This window comes from Cannabis sativa, chromosome 3, assembly GCF_029168945.1.
Source record: "Cannabis sativa cultivar Pink pepper isolate KNU-18-1 chromosome 3, ASM2916894v1, whole genome shotgun sequence".
Taxonomy (NCBI): Eukaryota; Viridiplantae; Streptophyta; class Magnoliopsida; order Rosales; family Cannabaceae; genus Cannabis; species Cannabis sativa.
In genome coordinates, this window is record NC_083603.1 from 73,099,948 (window position 1) to 73,126,282 (window position 26,335).

At 33.9% G+C, this 26,335-nt stretch overlaps 1 protein-coding gene across 1 annotated transcript; it reads left to right on the forward strand.

Annotated features, from left to right (window-relative positions):
* Positions 1–1,682: 1,682 nt before the first annotated feature.
* On the forward strand, positions 1,683–26,335 carry LOC133036276 (uncharacterized). Its single transcript, XM_061112816.1, has 12 exons — positions 1,683–2,231; positions 21,314–21,478; positions 21,563–22,027; positions 22,126–22,357; positions 22,481–22,902; positions 22,982–23,068; positions 23,236–23,601; positions 23,647–24,150; positions 24,253–24,399; positions 24,503–24,542; positions 26,031–26,183; positions 26,226–26,335. The coding sequence occupies exons 1-12, from the start codon at positions 1,683–1,685 to the stop codon at positions 26,333–26,335; spliced, it is 3,240 nt and encodes a 1,079-aa protein (XP_060968799.1).

Below are 26,335 nucleotides of genomic sequence, written 5' to 3' on the forward strand. Positions count from 1 at the left end.
TTTAAAACCATTAAATTTATATATATATATATCAATTTATCATAGAAATTTAGAAAGGTGTCAATTTGTTCAATAAATTTTGAAGACATGTATTGTTATTGTATCAATCAGTTTAGTGAGATTTAAATTGGTGTTCATTAATCATTGTTCTAAGAGTTGATCTCAATAAAATTATACAGCAATACAATAACATCCAATAAATAAGTCAAAACAAATGATCAAAATATGGTGTATATCAATGCTTAAAATTATAAAATTATAAATAATGTTGTCCTCTATAAGGTCTTGTCTATTGACATGGTGAGATTGTTTCTTTGATTTTTGTTTGTTTTGTTGAGGTCTTTCCTTATTTTTGGTGGTTTGTTGTGGTCTAGTTTGAGAAGTTTTCAGATGGCAACGTCGTATGGTAATGAGGATGTTGAGGATAGGTTGTCGATCATCCCACTCGAGGAGGAAGAGGAGTCGGCGGTTCAATATGATTGGCCCTTGGTCAATGATGCAGAGCTTGATACACAGTGGAGCATAGTGGGTCATTTTCTTACGGACAATCTGATCAATTTCATGGCTATGCAAAATTTGATGGCAGTCCTTTGGAAGCCAGGTATGGGCATGTATGTGAAAGATTTGGGAGGAAATGGATATATTTTTCAATTCTATCATGAGATATATATTCAGAGGGTTATTGATAGTAGCCCATGGACGTTTAAAAATGCTCCTTTGATTTTTGAGAGACTGAAAACTGGAGATGTTCCGCGGGCTTTGCGATTGCATCATCTTGAAATCTGGGTTCAATTGCATGATATTCAGGCGGGATTCAAGACGGAAAGGGTGGGGTTGGATGCTGCGAACTACATCGGAAGCTTCGTTAAAACTGACGAGAATAATTTCAATGGTGTTTGGAGGGAGTATCTAAGGGTACGGGTCCGAATTGATATTGAGAAGCCATTAAAAAGGCAGATGAAGCTGCAATTAACCGGAGGTGAGTGGTTTTGGATAAATTTTTGTTATGAGTTTGTGCCTACATTTTGCTTTATTTGTGGAGTTATAGGCCATACCGATCAATATTGCTCTAGATTGTTTATCCAACCTATTGCTTCTATTGCCAAACCATACGGTACGTTCATGAAGGCGGTCTCTCGGAGAATGCAGTACGCTATGGGCTCGAAGTGGCTCCAATCAGCTTCAGTTGGTGCTGGGAGTTTTGGTACTCCGGTGGATGATCAGCCGAGAAGAGAAAGGGAGATTGATATCCCTGATATTCGGGGCAGTCAGCAGGTTGTTTTTCCTAATATCATGGGTCAAGGATTGATGCATGGTAATAGGGATTCGGTTGTTGGCAACACAAGATTTGTGGGAATAAATGGTATGAATATTGGTGGAAGTAATGGAGGAGATAAATTAGGCAGTAAAGGACAAAATGAGGTGGAATCTGATTTAGAGATAGATGAGGAATGGATGCTTTTTCTTGATACTAAAAGAAAAAGTATGGGCAAGGAGGTGGCTATTGGGTCGAATGGGCCTATGGAGCAAAGTAATGTGATTTTGGGCCAGGAAAAGGGTGCTCAATCAAAAAACGATTCAATGGCGGGCTCGTTCGATTGGGTTCGCCAATCATTATGAGTATATTGAGTTGGAATTTCCATGGGCTTGGGAACCCAGGGACTTTTCAATTCCTTAAAGATATGGTTTATCAAAAGAAACCCACGTTTATTTTTCTTTGTGAAACATTAAGCTTGAAACCTCAGTTGGAGTTACTTTCTTCTCAACTTGGGTATGAAGGTATGTTCTCGGTGGATGCGCAAGGTAGGGGAAGAGGTTTAGCTATGTTGTGGAAAGAACAAACTGACGTTGAGGTTAGAGGTTTTTCTCAGAACCACATTGATTTGATTGTTCATCGTAATAATTTATTTGATTGGAGGCTCACGGGTGTTAATGGTGAACCGAACTGGGCTCTTAGAAGAAACACATGGAACCTTATGAGAATTTTGAAAGAAGAATCGGCTCTTCCATGGTGTATTATTGGTGATTTGAATAATGTGTTGAGTCAAGTGGATAAACGAGGTGGAAATCCCTATCCAAATTGGCTTCTTGAAGGTTTTCAACAAGCGGTTGCTGATTGTGATTTAGTGAATTTAGAGTTGGTTGGTCATCAGTTCACTTGGGAGAAGGGTAGGGATTCGGAAAATTTAATTGAGGTTCGGTTGGATAGAGCTCTTGCCAACTCGGACTGGGTTGATTTATTTCCAAGTTCTCGGTTACTCAATCTCATGTTTGTTGGAAATTATTTTACCAGGATCTTAGTGTTAGGTTTTATGCCCTAAATAAAACTCCATTTCAATGTAATCTATTTTATTCAACATCAATAAAGAAACATAAGTATTTTTCATTCAGTTGTGTATGTTTTGGTTCACTTTATCAATTGCTTGTCTATTTGATTTATAAATTCATCTTAAACCCTTTTCACATACTTAATCATGTTTATTGTGCTGTCATCACATTGGAAAGTAAACATGACTATGTGAATAAAGTTTCCTAGATTTATCAGACACAGGCTTTTACTGATATGATAATCTACAACAAGAGTTTACTTGTATTTGGAGAAATACTATGTTCTTTCCAGAACATTGGTTAAAGTAAAGCTCAGGTTGGATGCATGGAGTATGCATCGGAAGGGACCGATATTGAACTTTGACTTAGATTTAATTAAACTTACCGTAAAATCTATTCAAGTCAATATCGCCAAGTTGATCCTAGATCAAATGATCTTAATCCTGTTATGATTAGGCTCAATCTTGAGAGGCTATTCGTGTTCCTTGAATTGTTAGTTAAGCCTACTTTTAGGTCAGGGTGATACGTACTTTTTGGGAACACGGTAGTGCAATTGAGTGGGAGCGCTAGCATAAACATGGAATCTATAGCTTCTATCTGGCAAATAGTAAGCAAAGGATGATCTCCTTCGAGCTTTACCAAACGAAAATAAATGGTGGAGATCTCATTTCACATAAGCTGAAATATCATTTATACGGGGTCAAGTATTTTAAGGATAAAATACATAGTAGAGTGTTACGGTAATCTAATCCCTTTACAGTGTAGATCATTCATATAGAGGATCATTGATCAAATTAGGATTATAACAATGGATAACTAATGATGTGTCTATATGGTGGAACATATAGAGCATTATATATACTGAGAGTGCAATTCTAAGTTCTATGCGTAGATTCAACGAAGAATTAATAAGTTAGTGAATTTTAGTGCTAAATTCTTGATCTACTTATTGAAAGCTCGGTTATATAGACCCATGGTCCCCGCACTAGTTGAGATAATATTGTTTGTAAGACTCATGTAATTGGTTTTGATTAATCAATTATAATTCACAAAATTAGACTATGTCTATTTGTGAAATTTTCACTAAGTAAGGGCGAAATTGTAAAGAAAGAGTTAATAGGGGCATATTTGTTAATTATGATACTTTGAATGATTCAATTAATAAATATGATAAATGACAAGATTATTTAATAATTATTTATAGTTATTAAATAGTTAGAATTGGCATTTAATGGTTGAATTAGGAAATTGGCATTTTTGAGAAAATCAGATGCAAAAGGTATTAAAATTGCAAAATTGCAAAAAAACAAGGCCCAGTCCACTAAGCCATGGCCGGCCACCTTTGTAGGCTTTTTAAGTTGATATTTTCATTATTTTAATGCCAAATAATTCAAACCTAACCCTAGTGGAATGCTATAAATAGATAGTGAAGGCTTCAGGAAAATTACACTTCACAATTTCTGAATCAGAAAAACCTGAGCCTCCTCTCTCTTCTCTAGCCGCCACTCTCTCTCTCTCTTCTTCCTTCATATTTCGAACCTACCTTAGTGATTAGATTAGTGCCCACACACAGCAAGCAATACCTCAATCATAGTGAGGAAGATCGTGAAGAAAGATCATCAGCAAAGGAGATTCAGCATCAAGGATTCAGAGAAAGAGATCCAGGTTCAGATCTTGATAATACTCTGCTACAGAAAGGATACAAGGGTTAGAGATATGAACGGAAGGAGTCATTTAATTCCGCTGCACCCAATGTAAGGTTTCTTAAACTTTATATGTGTTTAATTTATCGTTTTAGAAAGTTCTTATTTAGGATGTTAATAAACATACTTGTGAGTAGATCTAAGATCCTGGTAAAATAATTCCAACAACTGGCCTCAGAGCCATGGTAATTGATTTACTTGCAAGAAATTTGGACTTTAAAACGATTGTTTGTTTGTTTTTGGATGGTATCATGTTGTGTTGAGTGTTATTTGATGATTGATTGATGTTTGTGAATTTTCGTGAAAAATAATTGCGATTCTGTTTTTGGAATTATTTTTATTGGATAGTATGGAAAAAATTAAGCAAGTTACTTTTTTACAGAACTCGATTTCGATTTAATTTGAATTAGTTATGATTTTTTGAAGATTCGAAAAAAAATCGGGGCTGTGCTGAAATTTTCCTACGATCGCGAAAACTGTCCGTACAACTCACAATTTTTTTTGTTTTTCTTCGATTTTTCATGCTTTTTTCATGGAATTAACTTTCGATTTTTTGTGTAGTTCTATATTTATACTATTACTATTCCTAATTCAATTCTAATTATCATTTTGAATTAATTTAATATTTTTTAAATTTAATTCAAGATATTAGTGTAATTTGAATTTGAAAATAGTTAGTATCTATCTTTTTGCTTAATAATCTATCTTATTTTAAAATTTGATTATATCTTATCTTATTTTTAAATTTAAGGTCAGATTTAAAATATTTTAAATTAAATTTTTTTAATAATTTGACCTTATTTAAATTTAAAATAAGATAACTATAATCATGTAATTTTTAAATGATATAAGATATTTTGCTAATTTTTTTTAAATTTTGTTATTTTATTTATTTAAATTACATTTAAAGTTTGAAAAAGATATTCATTTATCTTTTCTAATTTTTTATTTAATTTTTATTTATAAAATAGAATTTAAATTTTAAAAGTTGTTAGCAAATTTTTTGAAATGATATTTAGGTTGGTTGAAACCTAATTTTTCAAAATTGTAGGTTTAATTTTAAATTTAAATATTTAATTAAATTTTGAATTTTTTTTTTCAAATTTTTTTAAATTTTTCGATTTTTTTTTATTTAATTAATTATTTTCGAAATTAATTATTTAATTTAAAATTAAATAAATCCTACATCCAACTATCCAACTAACCTTGTTGCAGGAGTATGTGTTTTAGCTTGTGTGTAAGTTTTCAAAACCTATTATTACTTGATTGCAAACAGCCATGGTTACTTTTGCCAGATCTAATGATCTGATGGCTCCCTTGGTCAAGATAATAATTTGTAACAGGTATATTTACAAACTTCTTTCATCTGTGTATGACCTAGCAACATGATAGGACCCATCCAAAGTGTGCCTGTGTGAGCCTATGTGTTTAATTTGATTATAGATGCATATAGGTTGTTGTTGCTAAAATAAATTATCATAGTTCTTGATAGAATTTATTTAGGCCCATTTAGTTTTTGGGCCTATTCAATTAATAACAGTTGTTCTTATTAAGGTTAAATTCCTCTCTTTTGGGCCTTGTGTGAGAGTTGGGAGCCATAGAAGTGGGTACGACATACTGAACCCAGCACCCCCTCACATGAACCACCCCAATTCTGAAGGCCCATTTGCCTGATTTGAATGACTGTACTAGGTTAATTACACTAGTTTAACCTAATTAAAATTGATTAGTAACATAATTAATTTCATTTATTTTGAAATTAATTTAGAATATCATAGTTTAAAGAATTTAATATTCTAAGCTAAACTATATGTATTTTCTTGTATTTAATTAAATATAGAATTATAACCATCTAGATTCTTTCTGAAGCTTAATTTAAATTCTTCATTAAATATTCCTATTTAAGTTGATATTTAGTTATCTACAACTAACCAACTTAAATCTGAATATCTTTTGGATTTAAAATTTCAAAATTAAGTTGAGGAATTTTAGGCATTGGTTATTAAGATTCTTTAGATATTTTTTAAGTTAATATCTTTTCGAATATTAACTTAAAATGGAATATTCTAGATATTTTTTAGGTTAATATCTTTTCGAATATTAACTTAAAATGGAATATCTTCAAATTAAGTGGTTATAACTTAATTTTAATTTAATTAAATCTAATTTGAAAGATATTTAAGTTGATTTTTTAGATTCTTCTAAAACAACTTAAACAAGATATTTTCAAATTTGTTCCATTTATTATTCGAATTTATTTTTCGAAATTAATTAATAATTGAAAATTAATTAAAGTTGATTTTTTATTTAAACCAACTTTGATTTGTAATTTTTCATTATTATATTATGGAACTTGTTCGATATTTATTTGAATTTATTTTTCAAATTTAAATAATAATTGAAAATTAATTAAAGTTGATTTCTTATTTAAACCAACTTTAATTTGTAATTTTTCATTATTATAATATCGAATATTATGATTATACAAAATACATATATATTTTTTTAAATAATGAGCTTTTAATCAAAAGATATTCGATCTCCATTGTTGGTCTTACAATAGTTAAACTTTTTCAATATAACCTCGAGACGCTAGACTTCGTCCCCCTATGGATGGTTATTCGTTGAACACTTTTAACACCGTAAGATTTCATTTGATAAGTGTTTTGTGAGTTTTCGTCTCTATTTAGACTCTCCCCTGCGGTGACTACTTAGAGATAAACTCATAAAACATGAAACAATGGTGGAAGCTCATAAAATGAGAATAACCTTGACTCTCGCCTACCGGGACAACGTTGGATTCTCATTTTGATCGAATAAAAGGTTGCTAAAATGTTTAATTTTAGATGAGCTGACAACTCTATTCACCTAATGTTATCTTTGACTCTCGCCTACCGGGACACTGTATTTCATTATGTTGGAAACCTTGGAAAATAAACTATGTTAGATTTAGTATTTCTATAACATATGTCATTACTTGTTATTTTCTGAACTTGTGTATGAATTTTGAACCAAAACCTTACTTCTGTTTTATTGATGTGTTGTAGTGTCAATAATCGCCTTCTCATTCCACTCCTATTTTATCTTAGCAATTGAACTTGAAGTTATAAACTCCTTGTCAGAGTAATACTTCACATATGCTCATGATGGACTTTAAATTCCAGAAAGCAGGTAAGCTGGGAATTGTTCACTCTGAAGAGCAAATAGTTCATAACTCCATAAATCCTACTACTTCAAGCTTAGTTGAGAAGATAAGAGAAAGTGATTCCACTTCCTCAAGTTATACTTCACAACAAAATGAACTAGCAAGAACAACAATTAACAAACGAATAAGCAGTATTGCTTTAGTCTTCGAATCATGTGTGTTAGAGAATGATAAATCCATTTGGATTCTTGATTCTGGGTCTACAAACCATGTAAGTTGTTCATTGCAATTGCTTGAGAATTGGAATTATTTGAAATCCGGAGAGTTAAAACTTAAAGTTGGTAATGGCGAAATGGTTTCGGTTAGAGCTAGAGGAAAAGCCAAACTCAAGTTTCAAAACAGAATTTTGGAATTAGACAATGTCTTATACATTCCAAATTTCAGTAGAAACTTGGTTTCTGTTTCATGCTTACAATTGCAACAATACACATTAGATTTTTCGGATTCTGGTTCTACCATTTCTCGAAATGACATTCAGATTTGTGTTGCATCCATGGAACAGGGGCTTTATGTTCTTAGACCAGAAACACCATTTGCCCTACATAACGAACTTTTTTAAGTAGCTAAACCTAGAAACCACAAAAAGCAAAAGATCGTTGATGATAATGAAACATATCTATGGCATTTACGTTTAGGTCATATAGGCTTTGATAGACTCAATAGGCTAACCAAAGACGGTCCATTGAAAAATGTCGTCTTAGGTGAATTGCCAGTATGCGAGTCATGCCTAGAAGGAAAAATGACTAAACGTTCTTTCTCTGCAAAGGGAGAGCGTGCCAAACAACCCCTAGGGTTAGTGCATTCCGATGTCTGCGGACCTTTGAATGTCAAAGCCCGAGGTGGTTATGAGTACTTTGTCACTTTCATTGACGATTACTCTAGATATGGACATATTTACCTTATTCATAAGAAATCTGAAACATTTGCAAAGTTTCAAGAATTTCATGCTTTGGCCCAAAACCAATTAGGTAAATCATTAAAGATCTTGTGAACTGATAGGGGTGGAGAATATATGGATATGCAGTTCGAAGATCATTTAATTGAACTTGGAATTGAATCCCAATTAACCGCCCCTAGCACTCCACAGCAAAATGGAGTTGCAGAAAGACGGAATCGCACGCTTTTGGAAATAGTTAGGTCTATGCTTAGTTTTTCAACTCTACCTACGTCCTTCTGGGGATATGCAATTCAGATGGAAACTGACATTTTAAATGTTGTTCCATCTAAATCAATCCCTAAGACACCTTTAGAACTTTGGAATGGTCGTACACCTAGTTTACGCCATTACGTAACTGGGGTGCCCTGCTCATGTCTTAAGAAAGAAAGACGGCAAACTTGAGTCACGAACTGAAGTTTGCATGTTTGTTGGTAATTCTAAAGAGACTAGGGGTGGACTATTTTATAGTCGCAAGGATGATAAAGTGTTTGTTTCTACAAATGCCACTTTCCTTGAAGATGACTATATTAAGAATTTCAAATCACAAAGTAAAGTAGTGTTGGAGGAAATGCTTTCAGATATAAGTCCTTCCAAAGTTCCGTTCTCTTCCACACGTGAAGAGGACAATCCCACTCCCTCAGTTGAACAAACTGAGAAATCTACTACTAAAGTTTCTGTTCAGAAGACAATCGTACCTCGTCGTAGTGGGAGGGTTTCAACAAAACCTGCTCGTTATGGCTTGGATGGTGAAATCAATATGGTCGTAGGTGATGGTATTGATGACGATCCATTAACCTATAAACAGGCAATGGCTAGTCCGCAACGGAAACGATGGTCAGCCGGCATGGATTCAGAAATGGATTCCATGAAAAAGAACAAAGTCTGGGAATATGTAGACGCACCTGACGACTATCATCCGATAGGATGCAAGTGGGTTTACAAGAAGAAAAGAGGAGCTTGAGGCGAAGTCGAAACTTTTAAAGCTAGACTTGTAGCCAAGGGTTATACCCAAAGAGAAGGCGTGGACTATGAGGAAACTTTTAGTCCTGTTGCCATGCTCAAATCCATCCGAATTCTTCTCTCCATAGCTGCTGCTTTCGATTATGAAATCTGGCAAATGGATGTCAAAACTCCCTTCCTTAATGGGGTACTTGAAGAAACCATCTATATGGAGCAACCATAAGGTTATGTTCTTCCTGGGCAGGAAAAGAAAGTTTGCAAATTAAATAGGTCTATCTATGGACTTAAGCAAGCTTCTCGCTCATGGAACAAAAGGTTTGATGAAATCATCAAGACCTACGGCTTTCTTCAGAATGAAGATGAATCTTGTGTTTACCAACTCAAGGAAGACCAAGTAGTAGTATTCCTGGTCCTTTATGTTGATGACATTTTGATCATTGGAAACAATGTCAAGAAAATGACTCACATCAAGGAATGGCTCAACACTCAATTCGATATGAAAGATTTGGGTGAAGCAGCCTATGTTCTTGGTATTCAGATTATCAGAAACCGGAAGAACAAATCTCTTGCTCTCTCTCAAACAATCTACATAGACAAAGTCTTAGAGAGATTCTTCATGAACAACGCCAATGGGGCAAACATGCCTTCTAGATATGGTATTCGTCTATCTAAGGAACAGTCACCGACTGATCCTCAAGAGATAGAGGACATGGCGAATATTCCCTATGCCTCTGCAGTTGGAAGTCTAATGTATGCAATGTTATGCACTAGACCTGACATCTGTTATGCTGTTGGAATCGTGAGCAGGTATCAGTCTAATCCAAGACAAGAACATTGGAATGCAGTTAAGTATATTCTGAAATACTTAAAGAGTACAAGGAATCTTGTGTTAGTCTACAAGGGTGGTGCTTTAAATCACATAGGCTACACTGATTCAGATTTCCAGGCAAGTCTTGAAGACAGGAAATCTACATCTGGGATGGTGTTTACTCTTGGGGGTGGAGCAGTGGTTTGGAGAAGTGCTAAACAAATCGCAATATCGGACTCAACTATGGAAGCTGAATACATAGCAGCAGCCGAAGCTGCTAAAGAACTTGTCTGGCTAAGAAAGTTCTTCACCAGCATAGGAGTTGTTCCTGGAATGGAAAAGCCTCTGGTACTACTCTGTGATAACAATGAAGCAATAGCAAACAGCAAAGAACCTCGAAGCCACAAGAGAAGCAAACACATTGAAAGGAAGTATCACATTATCAGAGAATACGTGGCAAGAGGGGATGTACTAGTTGATAAAGTTGACACAGAGGACAACCTAGCTGATCCATTTACCAAAGTCCTGGCCGTGACAGCCTTTGAAAAGCACCGTCAGAATTTAGGATTAATTGATATGTACTAATTAGTTTTATATTAGTGCAAGTGGGAGTTTGTTAGGTTTTATGCCCTAAATAAAACTCCATTTCAATGTAATCTATTTTATTCAACATCAATAAAGAAACATAAGTATTTTTCATTCATTTGTGTATGTTTTGGTTCACTTTATCAATTGCTTGTCTATTTGATTTATAAATTCATCTTAAACCCTTTTCACATACTTAATCATGTTTATTGTGCTGTCATCACATTGGAAAGTAAACATGACTATGTGAATAAAGTTTCCTAGATTTATCAGACACATGCTTTTACTGATATGATAATCTACAACAAGAGTTTACTTGTATTTGGAGAAATACTATGTTCTTTCCAGAACATTGGTTAAAGTAAAGCTCAGGTTGGATGCATGGAGTATGCATCGGAAGGGACCGATATTGAACTTTGACTTAGATTTAATTAAACTTACCGTAAAATCTATTCAAGTCAATATCGCCAAGTTGATCCTAGATCAAATGATCTTAATCCTGTTATGATTAGGCTCAATCTTGAGAGGCTATTCGTGTTCCTTGAATTGTTAGTTAAGCCTACTTTTAGGTCAGGGTGATACGTACTTTTTGGGAACACGGTAGTGCAATTGAGTGGGAGCGCTAGCATAAACATGGAATCTATAGCTTCTATCTGGCAAATAGTAAGCAAAGGATGATCTCCTTCAAGCTTGACCAAACGAAAAATAAATGGTGGAGATCTCATTTCACATAAGCTGAAATATCATTTATACGGGGTCAAGTGTTTTAAGGATAAAATACATAGTAGGGTGTTACGGTAATCTAATCCCTTTACAGTGTAGATCATTCATATAGAGGATCATTGATCAAATTAGGATTATAACAATGGATAACTAATGATGTGTCTATATGGTGGAACATATAGAGCATTCTATATACTGAGAGTGCAATTCTAAGTTCTATGCGTGGATTCAACGAAGAATTAATAAGTTAGTGAATTTTAGTGCTAAATTCTTGATCTACTTATTGGAAGCTCGGTTATATAGACCCATGGTCCCCGCACTAATTGAGATAATATTGTTTGTAAGACTCATGTAATTGGTTTTGATTAATCAATTATCATTCACAAATTAGACTATGTCTATTTGTGAAATTTTCACTAAGTAAGGGCGAAATTGTAAAGAAAGAGTTAATAGGGGCATATTTGTTAATTATGATACTTTGTATGGTTCAATTAATAAATATGATAAATGACAATATTATTTAATAATTATTTATAGTTATTAAATAGTTAGAATTGGCATTTAATGGTTGAATTAGGAAATTGGAATTTTTGAGAAAATCAGATGCAAAAGGTGTTAAAATTGCAAAATTGCAAAAAAACAAGGCCCAGTCCACTAAGCCATGGCCGGCCACCTTTGTAGGCTTTTTTAAGTTGATATTTTCATTATTTTAATGCCAAAAAATTCAAACCTAACCCTAGTGGAATGCTATAAATAGATAGTGAAGGCTTCAGGAAAATTACACTTCACAATTTCTGATTCAGAAAAACTCGAGCCTCCTCTCTCTTCTCTAGCCGCCACTCTCTCTCTCTCTCTCTCTCTCTCTTCTTCCTTCATATTTCAAACCTACCTTAGTGATTAGAGTAGTGCCCACACACAGCAAGCAATACATCAATCATAGTGAGGAAGATCGTGAAGAAAGATCATCAGCAAAGGAGATTCAGCATCAAGGATTCAGAGAAAGAGATCCAGGTTCAGATCTTGATAATACTCTGCTACAGAAAGGATACAAGGGTTAGAGATCTGAATGGAAGGAGTCATTTAATTCTGCTGCACCCAATGTAAGGTTTCTTAAACTTTATATGTGTTTAATTTATCGTTTTAGAAAGTTCTTATTTAGGATGTTAATAAACATACTTGTGAGTAGATCTAAGGTCCTGGTAAAATAATACCAACACTTAGATCTACTCACAAGTATGTTGATTAACACCCTAAATATGAACTTTCTAAAACGATGAAATAAACACATATAAAGTTTAGGAAACCTTACATTGGGTGCAGCGGAATATAATGACTCCTTCTGTTCAGATATCTAGCCCTTGATTCCTTTCTGTAGCAGAGCATTATCAATATCTGAATCTGGATCTCTTTCTCTGATTCTTTAGTGCTGAAACTCCTTCTTGCTGAAAGTCTTTCTTCAGGATCTTCATCACTATGATTGAGGTATCACTTGCTGTGTGTGGGCACTACTCTAAGACTAAGAATTTCGAAATTTCAATGAAGAAGAAAGAGGAGAAGAGGTCGGCCAAAGATAGGGAGAGAGAGAGTCTCAGTTTTTTCTGAATCAGAAGTGTAATTTTCCTGAAGCATTCACTATCTATTTATAGCATTCCACTAGGGTTAGGTTTGAATTATTTGGCATTAAAATAATGAAAATATCAGTTTAAATTTCCTAAAAAAGTGGCCGGCCATGCATAGTGGATTTGGGCCTCACTTTTTGCAATTTTGCAGTTTTATCTTTTCTGCAACTGATTTTCTCAAAAACGCCAATTTTCTAATTCAACCATTTAAATGCCAATTCTAATTATTTAATAACTATAAATAATTATTAAATAATATTGTCATTTATCATATTTATTAATTGAACCATACAAAGTATCATAATTAACTAATATGCCCCTAAAACTCTTTCTTTACAATTTCGCCCTTACTTAGTGAAAAATTCACAAATAGACATAGTCTAATTTGAGAATTATAATTGATTAATCAAAACCAATTATATAAGTCTTACAAGCAATATTATCTCAACTAGTGCGGGGACCATGGGTCTATATAACCGAGCTTCCAATAAGTAGATCAAGAATTTATTACTAAAATTCACTAACTTATTAATTCTTCGTTGAATCCACGCATAGAACTTAGAATTGCACTCTCAGTATATAGAATGCTCTATATGTTCCACCATATAGACACATCATTAGTTATCCATTATTATAATCCTAATTTGATCAATGATCCTCCATATGAATGATCTACACTGTAAAGGGATTAGATTACCGTTACACCCTACAATGTATTTAATCCTTAAAACACTTAACCCCGTATAAATGATATTTCAGCTTATGTGGAATGAGATCTCCACCATTTATTTTCGTTTGGTCAAGCTCGAAGGAGATCATCCTTTACTTACTATTCGCCAGATAGAAGCTATAGATTCCATGTTTATGTTAGCGCTCCCACTCAATTGCACTACCATGTTCCCAAAATGTACGTATCACCCTGACCTAAAAGTAGGCTTAACTAACAAATCAAAGAACACGAATAGCCTCTTGAGATTGAGCCTAATCATAACAGGATTAAGATCATTTGATCTAGGATTAACTAGGCGATATTGACTTGAATAGATATTACGGTAAGTTTAATAAATCTAAGTCAAAGTTCAATATCGGTCCCTTCCGATGCATACTCCATGCATCCACTGAGCTTTACTTTAACCAATGCTCTGGAAAGAACATAGCATTTCTCCAAATGCAAGTAAACTCTGTTGTAGATTATTATATCAGTAAAACCCTGTGTCTGATAAATCTAGGAAACTTTATTCACATAGTCATGTTTACTTTCCAATGTGTTGACAACACAATAATCAGGATCAAGTATGTGAAAAGGGTTTCAGATGAATTTATACATTATGTACATATAATCATGAAATAAATCATGTGAACCATGCAACATTAAATGTTATTTCTGATCTATATTAATAAGTAAATCTGATTATATTGAAATGAGTTTTATTTAGGGCATAAAACCCAACAAACTCCCACTTTCACTAATATAAAACAAAATGTGCATTTCAAATTATCTCAACACCTTGATATACAAATCAAGTGTAGTAGTAGTAAACTTCCTCGTAATAGGATCTGAAAGGTTGAATTAAACACAACCTTTTCTCTACCATTACTCTTCCTTAATCACAAAATCATTGATAATGTGAAATTCCTCTCTATATGTCTACTCTTTTGGGATACTGGATTCTATACCTTTGGCAACTACTTTTGGTTAATCGGGAAATTAACACTAGTAGTTAAGGCAATTTGGAATGGTGCCAAAGTTGTATAGAACTTTCCTTAGACTGAATAAGTACCTTTCCTGCAACTTTGACATTCAATCCCTTTCTGGTAGACCTAGAGACTTCAGATAGTTTTTTACACTTCTCCAAAATCACTATTTCACCCCCAGAGTAATCACCATCTTATCAGAAAGATTTTCTAGCACAAAGGCAAATTTCGAAATCTGATGTGGTGTAGTCTAAGAATTTTAAACACACCCTTATAGACTAACATATAGTTCCTCTTCTTTATCTTAAGATTTACTTGATTGTCTTCCAATGTTCTTCTCCTGGATTAATCTGATACCTATTCATTACTCCCACTCAACAGCAGGTGTCTGGTCTAAGGCATACAAAAGCATATCTAAGACCTCTCACTGTTGATTTAAGAAATTCTTTCATGGCTTTATCTTTTCTGGAATAGTTGAGACTTTTCCTTAGATAAATAAAATCTATGTCTAAGAAGTTGTGAAGCTTCTATAGATTGCCGTTAGAAAGAAAAATGTTTCAGCATTAGAGTAAGTAATTACCAGGTATATCACAAGCCATAGGTTTAGATAAACTCAAACCTATAATACTAGGAACAGGAAGTTTTGTTAAGTCCATTGAATAGACTTATAAACGAAAATTTACTTTTATGTCCTTGTAATAGAAAACTTTAGGTTATTCCATGTGAATGGATTAAACCATAGTTGTATTAGCTTTTCTTCTTAGTTTCTTATCTTGACAATCCATTACTTGTTTAAACTCACACTGGATTTTAATCACTAGTGTCTTCCAAGTCATAAGAAGGTGAGTTCCTAGAAACTCTCCCACTAGGACAAGGTACCGTGAATTATGTCTAAGAAAACTAAATGGTATTGATCTCTTCGGTTGTGACAAGACAACAGAGGCAGTGGGATCATCATATGTCAAATAAGATGATAGAACACTTTTGGAATCAAGAAATAAATATCTCCTTTATTTGCTACTTTATTTTCAGACTTAGTCATTATCTTAGAAAAGTAGTATTTGTTTGAACAAACACTTTCTTATCTATTGACTATGGGATTGTCCACCCCTAATCACTTAGAATAGCTAACAAACCATGGTTAACAGTTCTAGCTTTTCTTAAGATTTTGATTAGGTCATCCATGAATCTAGTAATGATTTACATTAAGTACCCAACCATTACATCATTCTGAAATTGTATTACCATAGAAGGATTTAGGCAACGACTAGTAACTAATCATCAATATGCAACTCGAAATTTCTGGGGAGGTAAGTTTGGATATAATTCAAAAATCAATTTAATGATCTTTGAACTGCATATCAACTAACTATTTCTCCACCCCTATCAGTTCGCAAGATCTTTAACCACTTACCTTAATGGTTTTAACCATTGCTAGAAATTAATGAAATTTTTTAAACATTTCAAATTTCTTTGCATAAGGTATAATCTAGAGTTATCGTTTTAAGAATACAACGAAAAACTCATATCCACCCATGAATGTACATCCATCTGCGAATGAGATGAACTACTTTCAGTGGATATAGGCATATTAACTCATTGCAGAGATTGATCTTGTCAAAACCACTATGAACAAGATACAAATGCCATAGATTAAAAAAAATGTGGTAGTGTCTTTTGATGACTTAGGTTTAGTTACATCAAAGAGTTCTTAGAATAGTGCAAGTGGATCCTGGTCACAGAATACCAAACTCATATTCCATACAGTTTGAAACCAATGATAGAAAATGGTTATTAAACACCTTAGAAAGTGTAACTGTATTATATCCCGGAATTAGAAAATTTCTGTTTGGAATCTAAAATTAAAGTCAAAGACTTAAATTTATACCAAATATAATGAATAGTTCTATCTTGGACCACCACTACTAATTTAACTCTAAGTCTGATTTGCCCATACAAGTAGGAGATTTCTAAGATTGAGGATTTATATCAATTGGGAATAGAATTTCGGGATTATAATCATATGCGTCATTTAATTTCTTAAGAGAAAATATAGAATGACATGAAATGATTTATAGACCATTCATCCAATGATATGTTATTGAGCTAATTCGAAATGAATAAGCTAAGAGGAATTAGGATAATTTCGTTGTTTAAATAAGAATCCAACGATGCTTCGATTAGCGAAAGTCAAAGTAATCTTATTATAAAATCTTCTTGTTTCATATTGTAAAAATACTAGTCTAAGGTGTCATCTATTGATGAACAGCTAGATGTCGCATATACAATATTTATCTTTCGAGATCTAACACTATTATGTATGTCTAATGGTGAAAATCCATAAGGGATTTATCTCATTAGATAAACAAACCAAGTTAGACCAACAATGAAGATTCGAAATTAAACTACAATTTAACAACAGAAAATAAAATGGTTCAATATAAATTCATACACAATTCAGAAATTATTAAGCATATAGCAAGTAGGAATGACAAGTGAAAATACTAAAACTTACAATCCTAAATAATTTCCAAGGTTTTCAACAAACTGATATCAGTGTCCCGTTTAGGCGAGAGTCAAAGCTACCATCCATTGAATAAAGTTGTCAGCTCATCTAAAATGTTAAACATTCTAGCAACCTTTTATTCGATCAAGATTGGAATTCAGCGTTGTCCCATTTAGGCGAGAGTCAAGGCAATTCTATCTTATGAGCTTCCACTATTGTTTCATAATTTGCAAGTCAAATATGGTCGCCACCATTAGGGTGATCCATACCATATAAAACACTTACAAACTACTTATCTTTCGAGATTAAACGGTGCGAAATTGCTAATGAACATTCTTCCATAATTTTAAATCCAAAAGATATTCAGATTTAAGTTGATTAGTTAGAGATAACTAAATATCAACTTAAATAGGAATATTTAATGACAAATTTAAATTAAGCTTCAGAAAGAATCTAGATGGTTATAATTCTATATTTAATTAAATACAAGAAAATACACATAGTTTAGCTTAGAATAAAATTCTTTAAACTATGATTTTCTTAAATTAATTTCAAAATAAATGAAATTAATTATGTTGCTAATCAATTTTATTAGGTTAAACTAGTTTAATTAACCTAGTACAGTTATTCAAATCAGGCAAATGGGCCTTCACAATTGGGGTGGTTCATGTGAGGGGGTGCTGGGTTCAGTATGTCGTACCCACTACTATGGCTCCCAACTCTCACACAAGGCCCAAAAGAGAGGAATTTAACCTTAAAATGAACAACTGTTATGTATTGAATAGGCCCAAAAACTAAATGGGCCTAAATAAAATCTATCAAGAACTATGATATTTTATTTAGCAACAACAACCTATATGCATCTATAATAAAATTAAACACATAGGCTCACACAGGCACACTTTGGATGGGTCCTATCATGTTGCTAGGTCATACACAGATGAAAGAAGATTGTAAATATACCTGTTACAAATTATTTACTTGACTAAGGGAGCCATGAGTTAAAATTAGATCATTGGATCTGTCAACAAGTTAACCATGGCTATTTGCAATCAAGCAATAATAGGTTTTAAAAACTTACAAACAAGCTAAAACACATACTCCTGCAACAAGGTTAGTTGGATAGTTGGATGTAGGATCTATTTAATTTTAAATAAATAATTTCGAAAAATTAATTAAATAAATAAAAAAATTAATTTTTCGAAAATAATTAAAAAATATATATATTTATATTTCGAAATTAATTAATAAATAATATTTAAAATTAAACTTACAATTTTGAAAAATTAGGTTTCAACCAACCTAAATATCATTTCAAAATTTGCTAACTACTTTTAAAAATTTAATGTTATTTTATAAATAAAAATTAAATAAAAAAATTATAAAAGATAAATAAATATCTTTCTCAAATTTTAAATGTAATTTAAATAAATAAAATAACAAAATTTAAAAGTTAGCAAAATATCTTACATCTATTTAAAATTACATGATTATAGTTATCTTATTTTAAATTTAAATAAGGTCAAATTATTTAAAAAAAAATTAATTTAAAAAATTTAATATCTGACCTTAAATTTAAAAATAAGATAAGATATAATCAAATTTAAAAATAAGATAGATAATTAAGCAAAAAAATATAGATATTTATTATTTTCAAATTCAAATTACACTAATATCATGAATTAAATTTAAAAATATTAATTAATTTAATTATGATAATTAGAATTGAATTAGGAATAGTAAATGTATAAATACAGAACTACACAAAAAATCGGAAGTTAAATCCATGAAAAAGCATGAAAAATCGAAGAAAAAGAAAAAAATGCGAGTTGTACGGACAGACAGTATGCATTGCATACTGTCCATGGGCGCGCATGGGCTGGTTTGGGCGTGAAACCTCGGCGCAGGGGGCTGCTAGCAGCCTCTCCGCGCGCGCACGAGGTGCAGCGACACCACCCCGATTTTTCGAAACTTCAAAAAATCATAACTAATTAAAATTAAATCGAAATTGAGTTCTGTAAAAAAGTAACTTTCTTAATTTTTTCCATACTATCCAATAAAAATAATTCCAGAAACAGATATTCAATTATTTTTCATGAAAATTCACTAACATCAATCAATCATCAAATAACACTCAATACAACATGATACCATCCAAAACATCTAACAATCATTTTAAAGTCCAAATTTCTTGTAAGAAAATCAATTACCATGGCTCTGAGGCCAGTTGTTGGAAATTATTTTACGAGGATCTTAGATCTACTCACAAGTATGTTGATTAACACCCTAAATATGAACTTTCTAAAACGATGAAATAAACACATATAAAGTTTAGGAAACCTTACATTGGGTGCAGCGGAATATAATGACTCCTTCCGTTCAGATATCTAGCCCTTGATTCCTTTCTGTAGCAGAGCATTATCAATATCTGAACCTGGATCTCTTTCTCTGATTCTTTAGTGGTGAAACTCCTTCTTGCTAAAAGTCGTTCTTCACGATCTTCCTCACTATGATTGAGGTATCACTTGCTGTGTGTGGGCACTACTCTAACACTAAGAATTTCAAAATTTCAATGAAAAAGATAGAGGAGAAGAGGTCGGCCAAAGATAGGGAGAGAGAAAGAGAGAGGCTCAGTTTTTTCTGAATCAGAAGTGTAATTTTCCTGAAGCCTTCACTATCTATTTATAGCATTCCACTAGGGTTAGGTTTGAATTATTTGGCATTAAAATAATGAAAATATCAGTTTAAATTCCCTATAAAAGTGGCCGGCCATGCATAGTGAATTTGGGCCTCACTTTTTGCAATTTTGCAGTTTTATCTTTTCTGCAACTGATTTTCTCAAAAACGCCAATTTTCTAATTCAACCATTTAAATGCCAATTCTAATTATTTAATAACTATAAATAATTATTAAATAATATTGTCATTTATCATATTTATTAATTGAACCATACAAAGTATCATAATTAACAAATATGCCCCTAAAACTCTTTCTTTACAATTTCGCCCTTACTTAGTGAAAAATTCACAAATAGACATAGTCTAATTTGAGAATTATAATTGATTAATCAAAACCAATTATATGAGTCTTACAAGCAATATTATCTCAACTAGTGCGGGGACCATGGGTCTATATAACCGAGCTTCCAATAAGTAGATCAAGAATTTATTACTAAAATTCACTAACTTATTAATTCTCCGTTGAATCCACGCATAGAACTTAGAATTGCACTCTCAGTATATAGAATGCTCTATATGTTCCACCATATAGACACATCATTAGTTATCCATTATTATAATCCTAATTTGATCAATGATCCTCCATATGAATGATCTACACTGTAAAGGGATTAGATTACCGTTACACCCTACAATGTATTTAATCCTTAAAACACTTAACCCCGTATAAATGATATTTCAGCTTATGTGAAATGAGATCTCCACCATTTATTTTCGTTTGGTCAAGCTCGAAGGAGATCATCCCTTACTTACTATTCGCCAGATAGAAGCTATAGATTCCATGTTTATGTTAGCGCTCCCACTCAATTGCACTACCATGTTCCCAAAATGTACGTATCACCCTGACCTAAAAGTAGGCTTAACTAACAAATCAAAGAACACGAATAGCCTCTTGAGATTGAGCCTAATCATAACAGGATTAAGATCATTTGATCTAGGATCAACTAGGCGATATTGACTTGAATAGATATTACGGTAAGTTTAATAAATCTAAGTCAAAGTTCAATATCGGTCCCTTCCGATGCATACTCCATGCATCCAACCTGAGCTTTACTTTAACCAATGCTCTGGAAAGAACATAGCATTTCTCCAAATGCAAGTAAACTCTGTTATAGATTATCATATCAGTAAAACCCTGTGTCTGATAAATCTAGGAAACTTTATTCACATAGTCATGTTTACTTTCCAATGTGTTGACAGCACAATAAACAGGATCAAGTAAGTGAAAAGGGTTTAAGATGAATTTATACATTATGTACATATAATCATGAAATAAATCATGTGAACCATGCAACATTAAATGTTATTTATGATCTATATTAATAAGTAAATCTGATTATATTGAAATGAGTTTTATTTAGGGCATAAAACCCAACAATGTTCACCACTTCCGATCATTGTCCATTGCTTCTTGACCCTTCGTTTTGGTTTCAAATTGGTTCTACTAAAGCTTTCCATTTTGAGAATGCTTGGCTCCGTGAAGAGACTTGTTTTTCTATTATTCAGGAGCAATGGGGAGGCTGCGTTTCTAATAACATTGTTGACAAGATTGTGGTTGTTCAGGAACCTCTTAAATCTTGGGGAAATGATTTGACGGGTAACTTTAAGGAGAGGATTCAAAGCTGCAAAAGAAGAATTGGTGCTCTCAAGAATTTTTCTGATAGTGCCTCAGTTTCTGAATACCGTGAAGCAAAAAAATAGCTTGTTGAGATTTATCATCAAAAAGAATTTTTTTTGCGTCAACGATCTAAGCAGTTTTGGTTAAAAGAAGGGGACAGAAACACGAAGTACTTTCACGCTGCTGCTAGTTCTCGTCGAAAAAACAATTTCATTCATCAGCTGAAGAATGAGGCGGGCGATTGGGTCAAATGGGAGACTGGTTTACCTCAGGTAATGGTTAATTATTTTACTGATATTTTTCATTCCTTGGGGACACATGGTAATGATATCCTGGATAAGATTCAGCCTTTGATAAGGGATGATGATAATGTTACTTTGCTTCAACCGGTTTTGGAAGAAGAAGTTCATTCGGCGGTGTTTCCAATGCATCCAGATAAGTCTCCAGGTCCTGATGGGATGACACCTGCCTTCTATCAGAAGTGCTGGCATATTGTTGGTCAAGATGTCGTTCGCCTTCTTCAGAATTTTTTTCGGAATAAGGTGATGCCTAAAGATCTTAATGCTACTAATCTTGTGCTTATTCAAAAGAAGAAAATGCCTGTAGTCATGGGAGATTGAGACCTATTGCTCTGTGTAATGTGCTTTACAAAGTAATTTCTAAAGTTTTGGCTAACCGGCTCAAAGGTCTATTGTCCAAGGTTATTTCAGAGTTTCAAAGTGCGTTTATTCCTGGTCGCCTCATTACGGATAATGTTCTTGTATCTTTTGAAATCCTCCACTATTTGAGACGTAAACAACAAGGAAAGCAAGGTTGTATGGCCCTTAAGTTGGATATGAGCAAGGCTTATGATAGAATGGAGTGGTCTTTCTTGCATGCAATCTTACTTCGCATGGGTTTCTCGGTTGACTGGGTTATGATGATAATGGAATGTCTGAGAACAATCTCTTATAACATTGTCCATGGGAGAGAAGTTCTTGGGCCGATTGTCCCAACTACAGGGATTCGTTAGGGAGATCCTATTTCTCCATATCTCTTTATTATCTGGGCGGAAGGTCTCTCAGCTCTTATTCAGCTTTATGAAGAAAAGAAATGGATCCATGGTTGTCGTGTGGCTCGTAGAGCCCCTTATGTCACTCATATGTTTTTTGCTGATGATAGCTTCATGTATTGCTCGGCCACTATGGAGGAGGCTCAATGTGTTCTGGAATTGCTGAAGAGGTTTGAGGAGGCTTCGGGTCAGAAGGTAAATCTAAATAAGTCTTCTGTATTTTTTAGCTCCAACACGATTGATAGTGTTCGCTTCGGTATTTTGTCAACCCTTCATATGCATGCTGCTGATGAGAATAGTTTTTATTTGGGTTTGCCGAGTGTGGTTGGTAGAAACAAGAATGTGGCTTTTGGCTTCTTAAAGGAGAAGATTAGGAAGCGTATTCAAAACTGGGATAGTAAGCTTTTATCGAGAGCTGGTAAAGAGGTTTTATTAAAGTCTGTGATCCAATCTTTACCTTCTTACACCATGAGTGTTTTTTTGATTCCCCTTGAAATTTGTAAAGACATTGATTGCCTCATGGGAAGATTCTGGTGGCATTCTAAGACCTCTTAAGGTGGAGGAATCCATTGGAAAAGCTGGGATAAGTTGTGTCTGCATAAACATAATGGTGGTTTGGGCTTTCGAAACTTGAGGGACTTTAATTTATCTATGTTGGGCAAGCAAGGTTGGCGTCTGTTAACCAATCCAACTTCGTTTGTGGCTCGTGTTTTTCAAGCTAGATATTATCCCCAAGGTTCTTTTCTTGATGCTGAGTAGGGAGCTAATCCGAGTTATGCGTGGAGGAGTATAATTGAAGCTCAAGATGTGGTTAAATTGGGGGCTAGATGGTGTGTGGGTTCTGGTTCTTCGATCTCTGTTCTTAACCAGCCGTGGCTCCCTTCTATGGACAATCCCTATGTGATTTCTTCTCATGAGGCTCTTCAGGATTGTCATGTCTCTAATCTTCTTCAGACTAATCAAATGTGTTGGGATGTGGAGCTTTCAGACGATTTATTTGAGCCCGGAGATGTGGATCTCATTTGTAAAATTCCGCTGCCTACGTTGCCAAAACTGGATACATGGTATTGGTCTTTTGAAACTTTTGGTGGATATCCAGTAAGGAGTGCCTATCGTGCTTTACAAGTGCGTAATGGAAGATGGAATATGCAGGATAATTCTGGTTTTTAGAGAAAGTTTTGGTATTTGAAACTTCCTCCAAAAGTTAAGAATTTGCTTTGGAGGGCTCTCACCAATTGTCTTCCAACTCTAGTCTCTCTTCAGACTAAGCGGGTTCATGTTTACAGCATTTGTTCTTTGTGTAATGTTGCACCCGAAACCACCTTTCATATCATGGCTGATTGTTCTTTTACAAAAGCTTGTTTGGAGCGTGGTTTGGGTCTGCATATTAATAATGGGGATGAGGATTTTGGTGGCTGGTTTGAGGATTTCTGTAACACTCATCTGGCTGAGAAGATTGATAAGTTGGCAATGATTCTTTGGAGTGTTTGGGGCCGTAATGATTTACTTTGGAATAATAAGGCTACTTCTGTGGAAAAAGTTATTTCATCTGCAATTACGTACCTTGAACTTTGGAAGTTTGCTCAAAATAAAAATGGAGGAGTTTCATCTTCTTCTAGTCAGCCTCGTGCTGGTGTTGAGCATTGGATTAAACCATCTTTGGGAGAGTTGAAGGTTAATTGTGATGCTGCTCCTTTTTCAAGAGAGAGGAGTCATGAGTTGGGGTGAATTGCTAGAGATCATGCTGGTTTGTGCTTTGCTGCTGCTGCCGTCAAGCTTCGAGGTGAAATTGACCTTGTTGTTGCTGAGGCGTTGTCAATGAAGGAGGCTTTGAGTTGGGTTAAATCATGCTGGGAAGAAGGAAGTGCTTCTGAAGATTTTCGTCCTACAGCGGTGATTATGGAGTCGGACTGTCTCTTGTTGGTTAATGCTATCAATAACAAGAGCCAAATTCTTTCTCCTCTTGGTCTTATTATTTCGGATTGTATTAATCTTATACAGTCCTTTACTATTTTTCATATTTCAGTTCAGTTTGTTAAACGATCTGGGAACCAAGCGGCTAACTGGTTATTAAACTAACTAACTATTTTGTCAAAGTATTTTCTCTTTTTTCTCTATCAAAAGAAATTCCAGTAATATTGAATAAAACCATAATGAAATGATGATACAACTATAAATCAACATGAAAAAACTTGGAACTTAACTCCAATGAACATGGTTATAACTTGATTCTATTTTGAAATCAAAAAAACAACTATGCAACTGAATATACCTTATCTTTATTGTTTATATCTGTAAAGTCTTTTTTTGGCAAGTTAGTTGACAAAATAATTTTTCCATTTATGGTAAGATTGTTGTGCATTCATATTCGATTTCTTACCTTATAAATTCGGATTGTAGTTGCCCTTTTCCTTGTTTGGAAAGTTGCACTTTCAGCTGAACTTTCCTTTGTTGAAAACTTCTCAAAAGAGAAGGAATTCTCTTTTGGAAAGTTGTCTTTTTTAGGGAAACTTTGATTATTGGCTTTTCCTTATTGATTTCGATTGTATCTTGATACAATCAGAATATCTAATCTGTTTTTGGCAGGAATCAAGCATTGAAAGAAGATCGGACCCGATTTTAGTAAGTTTCCGTTTCGGTCGTATCTCTGCGTCAGCATCCGAATCTGATGTAGCAGATCGTGTTTCTTTTGGAAAGTTTTTGTACAGCTGCTAATTCGAACTTGTGGTTGCCTCTTTGGTTTCTATGGTCTATAAATAGAGCCTAGAGAGCAACCATTCGAATTACCTCTTCCATTATTCATTTTCTACATTTATCTTTTGAGAGCAGAGAGTCTTTCTTTGTTTTGTGAGAGCCTAGTTGTTCATCTAGGTTCTAGTTATTCTATTTCCGTTCTTACTCTATCCTAGAGGTTGTGAAGAACTACTTGACTGAACAAGAGATTGGTCTTCGGGAGAAGACTTGATAAAGCCTTACTTCGGGAGGAAGTAAGCACTTGGTCTTCGGGAGAAGACTTGTTGAAGCCTTACTTCGGGAGGAAGTAAGCACTTGGTCTTCGGGAGAAGACTTGTTGAAGCCTTACTTCGGGAGGAAGTAAGCACTCACACTTCAAAGACGAAGGGAGTTCGGGCTTGAAGGTGTTTCAAGAAGTCAGATTCATAAAGTGGATTACAAAGGATTGCGGCAATACTTTAGAGGGAGTCTAAACTTGTTTAAGTCAATTGTCTTTGTAATTTTGATACTTTATTAATTGATTTCATTCTCTGGGCGTGGCCCCGTGGACTAGGAGTGTTCGTGAGAACACTGATACCACGTATAAATCTCTTGTGTCAAGTTATTTATTTTTCTGCAAATATTTTATATTACGCACATTGTTTCTTTGTAGCAGAATTACTTTCTGCTGCTGCAAACGATTACAGTTTTTATATTTTCTTATATACAACTGACATTTGCAAAAACACAGTTTTTCAATTGGTATCAGAGCGGGACACTAAACTCTTAGTGTGGTCCTTTCAACATTTTCTTGTGTTTTTGCAATATGTTTCCCTTTGCAGAAGGAACTTCTATTGTTCGCCCACCACTCCTCAATGATTCCAACTATCCTTACTGGAAGGTTAGAATGAGAGCCTTTATCAAGTCTCAAAATGAGAAAGCATGGAGGATGGTTCTTTCAGGATGGTCTCCTCCTGTTGTGGTAGATTCCGAAGGTAATTCTAAATTAAAATCTGAACTTGAATGGTCTATTGAAGATGATAAATTGTTTGCTTATAATAGCAAAGATTTACATGCCATATTTAATGGAGTAGGTGAAGGTTATATTAAGCTTATATCTTCTTGTGAATCTGCTAAGGATGCTTAG